The 9,318-nt window shown below is 40.1% G+C and overlaps 1 protein-coding gene across 1 annotated transcript; it reads left to right on the top strand.

Moving 5' to 3' along the window:
* Positions 1-471: 471 nt before the first annotated feature.
* Positions 472-1,850, top strand: CH25H (cholesterol 25-hydroxylase). Its single transcript, XM_010291644.1, has one exon. The coding sequence runs from the start codon at positions 473-475 to the stop codon at positions 1,295-1,297; it is 825 nt and encodes a 274-aa protein (XP_010289946.1). The 5' UTR covers position 472; the 3' UTR covers positions 1,298-1,850.
* The last annotated feature ends 7,468 nt before the right edge of the window (positions 1,851-9,318 follow it).

Here is a 9,318-nt window from a genome sequence, read left to right as displayed (position 1 = left end):
CCCACCAAACATCCACAGGTCAGACCTGGGTTTTAGGTACCTATGCATCTTTGGTAGCAGTCACATAAAAAAGTCAATAGTAGGTTGTATTTCCTTACCTATAAAGACAAAAGGATAACAAAGGAGGACACAATTTAAAATTAGTAAGAGACAGCAGTTTTTCAAGTGTGCGCAGTAAGTGAAGTGGAAAACGTTCCTACCCTCTTTCACTGAATTCCAGTGTTAGAGTTCTGCATTTCTGCCTTTTTACCTATCAGGCAAGTCTTTTGTAGAGCTCCAGTGATTACCCTGGCCAGCTAATTCTGTTCTGAGATTGTAACGCATTATACCACTTCTGTATAACAGGAAAGGGAACTTCCTCTTTAAAGCTACGTATTACTAAGCAAGGAGGATTTCTGATGGGCGGAGTTTTCCCTTGAGCAGGCTAGATAAAGGCTTGCAGGATTTACAGACCTCTCAGACTGCAATCAGCATGAACTGCAGCCTGCCAGACAGAGTGCTGCTCAGCTACGTGATGGATGGACAGCAGGACAGGTTGTGCCTTCAGTCTCTTTGGGACTTTATCACAGCAAAAGGGCCATTGATCAAGTCACCTTTTTTTCCAGTACTGTTTTCTTTTACAGCATACCTGGCTTTCTGTCTTCCATATATTGCACTGGACTTTTTAAGCACTAGACTACCAAACTTGAGAAAATACAAAATCCAGCCGCAGAACTATCCAACTCTTGGAATGATGGTGTCTTGCATTATTCAAAGTGCATATCACCATGTTGTTTTGATCTTCCCGGTGACCTTTCTCCACTGGTACTGGAAACCAATGAATCTACCAGTGATAGCTCCAGAGCTGCCTAAGGTCCTGCTGGAAGTAGGAGTTTGCCTGCTTCTGTTTGATTTTGAGTATTTCCTGTGGCATTTGCTTCACCACAAGGTGCCTTGGCTTTACAAGACCTTCCACAAGGTGCATCACAAGCATGTGTCAACATTTGCTCTTACTACACAGTATTCCAGTGTGTGGGAATTACTGTCACTGGGATTTTTTGCTGCTATCAACCCAGTGCTCCTTGGATGCCATCCTTTGACAGAAATGGCTTTCTTCCTTGTAAACATTTGGTTGTCTGTGGAGGACCATTCAGGATACGACCTTCCATGGTCAACTCATCGACTTGTGCCTTTTGGTTTGTACGGAGGAGCGCCACATCATGATCTCCATCATCTGAAATTCAAATCAAACTATGCTCCTTACTTCACCCACTGGGACAAACTCTTTGGGACATTCACAGAGTCGCATTCTAATTAAGGATATTTACCTGTGGACGAACTCTTATTTTTTTATAGACTAAACTGGGACATTAATTTTTCAAAGACATACAGAAAATTGAGTATTTTAAGCTACCTATAAAAGCAATAGCTATTTATCACAAATCCTCTTAATATATGTGTATTTGTATGTATACTTGGAACTGCCTATGTTAAATGACTGCAAATGGGAGGGTAAATATCTGTTACTTAAATTTGTTTGAGTCAAGGGTGTAAGGGAAGCATTAAGAGACATTCTCCCTTCTTTAGCTCTTTCCAGCTTTCATAAAGCATGTATTGTATTACTGTATGATGTTTTATACATACACCAGAACAATTATTCTACTGTTGTAGGATGATTTATGATGTAAAGAGAAAAGGTACACAATGGATTTTGTGGAGTTTAATCTGCCAGAGCATATCATTGCATAATGATGTTGTAAAACATTGCTGCCAAACAAAGCTAGTTGGCTAACTGTGCAATAATTTTGATATTTATATTTTAAACCTTGATGTATTGTCATTTTTTAATAGAAAATAAATATGGTAATTCTCTTAAAATTATATCCTGTTTCATTTTATTCACTCATCTGTTCATACTAGGAACGGGCATGATTCTTTTGAATAGATGTCATTTATTTGTTTCAGATTTTTCTTATTACAATATTGTCAAGTTATTTCAAAAGGGAGCCATTTACTTTTTTCTCCAGAATCATGTGTTATTTTAAAAGAGCTTTCAATTTTGTAGAAAGAGAATACTGAAGAATGCAGTTTAAAACGCCACGGTGAAATTTTATTATTACATTTGTGAGAAGTTTGAATAATTTTCCCTAAATTTATGGTGTGAGAGCAGAACATTAAGCAGCCCTCTAATAAAAGGGAGCATTGGTCCTCCACAACCACATCAATTAATTGTTGCTTGCATGCAAAAGCCTGGCAAGGAATACAAACAGGATTTCTAGAAAATAGAGGATTCTTTCAAGCACATTTCAGAGGAATAGAATCAAACCTTTTAGGATTCTAAACCATAGAACAAAATGGCTACATGTTGCTGGAAGAACAGTTATGTATAAAACATTGCTATGTAGTCCCACGGAAGTTACACTGAAAAAAGTAAGCAAGAAGACATAAGCAGGTCTTCCATGTCTCATTCAGCAGAGATCCATATGGACTTCTTGTGTCCACTACATAATGTTGTAATGCTTATAATCTTATATCCTGTATTACTAATAAATTTCTCAGGATAGGGATGGGGACAGGGAAAGTGCAAATAACGTACAGAGTGAGTAATGAACACTTACGCATCATCCTCCAAAAATGTCTTTGTCATTATGTTATGCCTAGAGGGTTGTATGACCTTACAGAGGCTGTTTGTATAGGAGAAAAGAGACCCCTTAGTACTTCCAACAATGTGAACTTATAAAGGGAACAGCACTTTTGGGCACTGCATCTTTTTGATAATAGGAAATCATTTTCATAAACATCTTCATAAACAACATGAAATGCTGCAATCTTACTACTTAACTACTCCCTCTGCTCTCTAGGTATCACAGAAGAGCAACTCTTCTTTTCAGTGGTGAGAACATGATGTAGAATTTGCATCCTGAGAGCAAAAACTGAGGCTTGAAAGAATACAAAACTGGAATTTTTGCCATGCATTTATTCAGCCGAAAGAAAGAATTCCCAATCTTTCTGATGATTATAATCTTAAGTACTTTGGTGTGTGCTACAAAAAGAAGCAAGTATTCTTTTTTTCTGCCAAATGCAGGAGGCAAAATATAGTCTCTGATTTCTTTGAGCTGTTCAGTCATTTTGAGGTGTCCCAAAGTTCCCCTCTCGGTTCTAGAAATCCCACTTAATTCAGCTTGGCAAATACTGAGTATCTGGTGGGGGTGCTCTGTGGTTTCAATGGATTATACCTTATACTATAACTATATATTGTAACTATACACTATAACAGTCTGTTGCATGTACTGTTGGCTCCCTAAACAAGAAAGTTTAAAGCTAACTGGTACTTGAGTATGTCTCCATAGGAAGCCTATGAATAAACCCCACAAGGGATTATTCTGCTTTTTTGCGTGAAGCTTAAGAGTTGATATAACAAATACTTGACTACTGGAGAAAGAGTGCTGTCAGCTGCAGGAAAAACTATGCTTGCTTTTGTCAAGTCAAGTGAGGTAGTCTCATTTGGCATTGACAGCGTAGCATAACAGCAGTGAGGATGATCAAAATGACAGCGAAAAGCGGCAATGTACAACATGATGATCCTGCCTTTTCCTCTCTCCCTCACATCCTCAACGTGTGCATGACTTTAGACACACATCAGGAATGCATTTCCTCAAATATGGAATTTGCACAGGTTGTATCTGTACTGGACTTCTTGCCAATCAGATCTGGAATCTCAGTTTAAAGGCTTGTTATTGCATGAACATGGAATACTAAACAAACAAAAGAACACACAAAACAAAAGAAAAAAATAGTTGTCATGTGAAACTAGTCATGACTAGTACATGTCCAGAATGGCTTATTTGAATTCCATGCTAGAAATATCTGTACTTCATCATCATGACATAATCCTAGCACAACTTGTTCCTATTTCTTCAATGCTTTGAAGGTGACTCAGGCTCTAAACCATGAGGGATTGAAATTATCTGCATATTATGTGTGCTTTGAAATACTTTCTGTAACAGTGTACTATAACATAACTTTAAATGTATGTATGAGAAAAGCTCATGAGCAGAAGACCCAGACAAACATTTAACTTCAGGCCTTCACAATTCAATGAAAAGCAAAATATAGACAAAAACATATACTGAAGATAAAGAAAATAGAAGTTGTTTTTTTTCCTGTTTTCATTGAAAGTTCAGCATATACTGTACTACTGAGCATGAGAGCACAGCGAGTTCTGTGTATTGATGGTGCTGAGATTTTAAAACAGGATTTTACAGCTGTTGCTTCCTATATTTGTATTTCCCCATAGTCTTTACCACAAGTCTTTACCAGACAAATGGAATGTCATGACACTTTATTGTAAGGGTTTATGTCAGAAACCTAAACCCAACTTTCTCTCTTCTGTTCTAAAATTCTCCTGTCTTCCTTCCTCATTATAATGTGACATGATGCGCGACATAGACTTCCTATCCAATCTGCCGAAAGCTAATCTGTTGTCATTTGTGTGTAAATAGAGGATGTTTGCACTGATCCTTGAAGCTATGAAATGAGATTTTTGATGCTGCTATTGTCCACTTTATATCTTTAAAAATCCTAATGTAATGAAGGTCAAAGAGTAACATTTTATGCATTTCTCTTTGTATCTTAGTTTTTAGGCACATGGTTAAATATTGAAGTCTTTTTCTGATCTTACAAACTGCAGGAGTTTCCAAATTCTCACTGGCAATTTAGCCCAATACTTCTATTGAAATTTAGACGGAGTCTTTCAAATGATACCAGGTTTGGCAACTTTGACGTAACAGTATACTACACTTCAAATGGAGAGGTTTTTGCTTAGTGGGCATGTTCTCAGCACTGCTGGAAAGTGTGCTCTTCAGGTGCTTTGAAGAGAGTCTGAGACATTTAGAGCCATGTTGAGTTTGGAAAAGGCTTTGTCCTTATTCATGTTGATCAAGTGCAAGTGCTTTACAGGGGAAAAAACCAACATAGTCTACAGTTATGATTTTTTATGATTTGAAAAATAATCTACGTCATTAATGTATTTAGTGACTCAATCTGGATTGAGTCTGGATTAAATGAAAAAAAAAGTATCTCTCTGGGCTATCAGACTATACCACCTCTAACGCCGTTTTGAAACCATGTGTAAAGACAGAACACTGATTATCATCCGTTGCCCCTCAACGGTATTGGAAGGAGTGAGTAACTCTTTGATGTGGCTTTATCTTAGTGGACTCAGCAGTCACTTCAGCAGTTGTACTTACTCTTGTGATAAGACAAGGGGTAATGGTTTTAAACTAAAAGAGGGCAAATTTAGACTAGATATTAGAAAGAAATTTTTCACAATGAGGGTGGTGAAATGCTGGCACAGGTTGCCCATTGAGGTGGTAGATGCCCCATCCCTGGAAACATCCTGGGTCAGGCTGGACATGACTCTCAGCAACCTGATGTAGTTGAAGATGTCCCTGCTCATTGCAGGGAGGTTGGACTAGATGGCCTTTAAAGGTCCCTTCCAACCCAAACTATTCTATGATTCTATGATTCTATGATTCTATGTTTCTGTGATTCTATGATTCTTGCTTTCATGCACAAGTATTAAGCTTCCACTCCTACTTCCATGCATCCATGCAATCCTTTTTGAATCAGCTATGGTTCTGTTTCTGAAAAAATCGGTCATCCTCGACTCTCAAAATACAAAACCCTCGTGGATTGATTCCCAGATTACCTTGGTTGAGAGACTAATCAGTGTGAGCCTACTATCACATTTACCTGTAAACTGCATTTAAGACCCTGGGTTTGTGTGCTGGGCTTGGCTGATGTGCCAGTTTGCTCAAATATTGAGGCTGGTGCTGCATTGCTCAGTACAATCCAACCTGAAAGGTCTTTGTAGCACAGTCTGGAGTTGTGTTTGCAGTATGTTTTTCTCATAAAAACAACTGCCAAACAATTGTTTTCCAAAACTTAAATGTGTTTCAGATTTATGGAAATTTGAAGTTGCTTAGGACACACAAAAAACCCCACACCCCCCAAAACCAACCAACAAACGCATTCCAGACTTTAAAGGGAACAGAATTAATGCAGAGAGGCCTTTAGCTGTGGGAAACAATGCTGAGTTTTTTAATCATTCTTTTCAGACTTTCTTCTTTTTGAAAAGGTTTGAAAAGCTTACTAATCACCTTGTGCCCCAGACTGCAATGAGTGCCATGATCAAGGCTGTAGGTGTGGACAGGGGAGGGGTAGAAAGGAGAAGGGGAAAGGAACCCGGTGTGTCTGCAGGCACTTCCACCGCTGTCCCTTGGTGCCTGTCAGGTGCGGTTGGAGTGCTGCTCTGATAGATCCTTCCCGCTGCGGCACAAATGCTTTCAGCCCTCAGGTTCTTATTGCTGGAGCATTACGGCCTCCACATCCGCATGCATCTTGTCCTTTCTGTTATCTAGTTCTTTCTGGTAGTCCCCACAGCAGCAAAACACAGTGACCTCCAAGAGGGAACTCCGCCTTTGGTCAGCATAAACGCAAACATACTTTTGTGTCATCAGGTATAAGATTAAGTTAAAAAAATCTCCAGGCACATGCACTGGAGTGCCTCTTCCATGCTCAGTTTTGAGATAACATGTTTTACGTGTGGGAAACCAAAAAGCTAACAAACCAAGCTGGATGGTTAGTAGGCCAGGCAGGCAGAAACATGATTACTCTGGTTTCAGTCTGTTGAGAGAAACTGCATACTATAGATACGTGATTTGGAGGGATGTGGAAGAATGTGTTACTTATACTTCCAGGGAGCGTTTAGATGACAGGTACTTTTATTTGTCCTCAGAACTAGCAGCAAACAATTCAGGGGATTAAGTAGCCCAAAGTCTAGGATAAGCTATAGAAAATCTGTTTTTAAGGTGAGGAAGATGTTCCCGCTTTATCAAAAGGATATGAAAAAGCACTGCTAGAAATTATATTGATGTAAGGCTGTTTACACACCTTTGCAGACATTCACAGGAGCTGTGGAAGATTACACGCCTAAGAAAGAACACGCTTGGGTAGTTACAAAACCCCTTTAAGTGATTTGTTTACAAAACTTCCAGAGCTGGTGTAGATATCTGACACAATGGAATTTGTCAAGCTATCTAGAAAAATGATCATGGGTGCTAAAGGTGGAATGATTTAACACTGTGTGAGCATGGTCCTCTGATGCAGCGTACAAAACCTGCAAGCTCAGAGGTGGCCTAGTCAGTTGATCTTCCAGAAAGAGCAAATGCCTAGCAGCTGCCGTCCCCCTTTTTTTGTGTGCTAATGATCATCTCCACTGGTATTCCCTTTTCCTGGTCACCCCAAAATACTTCCCTTAAGCAGCTGCTGACAGACTCCTCTCCTCCCCTAAGAAAACTGGATGAGTACTGCCAGCTGCTTTGCCAGGTTTGCAGCATTTTTCACTTAGGCAGGCAGATAATCACTCCCTTGTGCCTGCATCAGTTGAAATACCTTGCACATGTCCTACTGCAAATGGAGGCTTATCCCTCACAACGTCTCCTGCAAAACTACATCTTTTTCTCTTACAGAGAAGGCAAGCACTTTCCTTTGTGCCTTTTCCTTTCCTCCTCAGCTCCATGCAGGCTGGCTTAGCATTTCAGGTGTTTTCTCTCTAGGACTTTTCCCCTGTGGGAGAGCTCCCTGTTACCTTCTCACCTGTGTCTCTAGAGCCCACTTGAGCCCAGCTCAAAGGAGCAGGAAAGGAGGCTTTCCCCTCCTGAATCCTAGTCCAGGGAGCTCTTGGTTTGGTTCACTACGCTCGCTGAAGTGACCGTAACTCATGCTGGACTTCTCTGCTGTGTAGTAAGTGTGTTTGTGTGGGTGGTGGGGTAGCTCAAATGCTCCCATGTGTGGTTTCTTCCCTAGATGCAAAGCAAGTGCCAGGTCCTTTGATGAGGAAGCCAAGCAGACTGATGATGTGTGAGGGGAATGGTCTCTGGTGGGTCTGTGCCTGTTGGGTCAGCAGGGCCATGCTGATGTAGAGCTGCAGGATGCAGCGTTTGAGGGTGTCAGAGTTTCTTGACAGCAACAATTTCAGTGTGACCAGGCCCAATACAAAGTTGGATCCTCAAGAAAGTGAGTAATGGTTTAGTAGCTCTGCTACTAATGGTGTGAGGAAAGCAAAAGAATACTTTATTACTTGTTCTGTGGGGTTGCTTTGTTTCCAGCTAGTGTCTTTCCTCTGTTCCCACAGCTGTGGCTCGTCCTGGATTCAGCAGTGCCTGATGCTTCTTGTGATTCGCCTGTGGAGAATTGCTTTTCCAGTTCATGACATCTCCATTTCGTATTACGTAGCATGCATGTTTCCTAAGCCAGAAAGCTGAAGCAAAATCACTAGCCTGCAACTGGCTGGCAGATAATTAGCTTACGTAGCAACGCTCTTTTGCAACTGTCATGACTGATAGTTTACTATTTTATATGCTTTCTAGCACATCCCAATGTTGTGCTTATAACTAAAACCCCCCTTCCACCACTGTTAAACCTAGAGCCTAAGCGTTCTGCGTCCATTTCTTTCTAGAAATTAATTGCATAGTTTAGCCCATATCCTATATGCATTTTTTCAATTTTTTTTATCTCTTTTTTTGACTCAGATTTGTACCCTGCGTAACTGAACCGTTTTTTAGAAGAAGGAATTTCATTTCTCTCCACGCTTGGCACAGCTAGCAGAAGAGCACTGTTTTTCTCTGAAAGCAATGGACAGATAACAAAAGAGCAGAGCATGTTATATGTGGAAAGGCACATGCAAGCAGCCATATCAGCGTAACAGGCTGATTCTCTGTTTTACTTCCTTTGCCTGTTGAGCTTCAGCTTACTGCTTCGCTGCTCTTCTCTCAGACCTCTTAATTGTAGGGTAATGGGATAAATTAGCACTCAGGTACTAGCATCAGTATTGTTTCTAGAAGTTAACCATACTGATAGAGCCTAATAATTTGCAGTTAATGCTATTCAAATACTATTATTTATAATATAATTTTGAAACCCTGGCCAAACTCTAGGTGCCAGGAGCTCTGCAAACACAGAGGAAAAAGCTATCTCCCAGGAGGCTAGTGGCATAGTAGGGACCTTCTGCTTTCAGGAATTACTTATAGCATCTACTTCTTGCTGCCAAACTTTCTTCTGAGACCTAAGCATTCCCTGAGGATCAGTTATGTTTCTATTCATTACAGCTGAAGAAAAGCAAAATGAAGAATAAAATCCATCAATATACACATTCTTCATCCACTGTGACCTGATGTATCTTTCCCACTAGGTCTGAGAGTAAGAAATAAGAACTGAACCTATAACTGTAGGAGGGTTTTAACTCAAAAAATATGATGATAGCAGTGGTAAGTAAAT

This window comes from Phaethon lepturus, unplaced genomic scaffold (assembly GCF_000687285.1).
Source record: "Phaethon lepturus isolate BGI_N335 unplaced genomic scaffold, ASM68728v1 scaffold3757, whole genome shotgun sequence".
Lineage (NCBI taxonomy): Eukaryota > Metazoa > Chordata > Aves > Phaethontiformes > Phaethontidae > Phaethon > Phaethon lepturus.
Note: the sequence above shows the minus strand (reverse complement) of the source record. Positions and strands in the feature narration are given on the sequence as shown.

Bases quoted from the DNA above. Each gene is read 5' to 3' on its own strand.
- CH25H (XM_010291644.1), top strand. From the start codon at position 473: ATGAACTGCAGCCTGCCAGACAGAGTGCTGCTCAGCTACGTGATGGAT.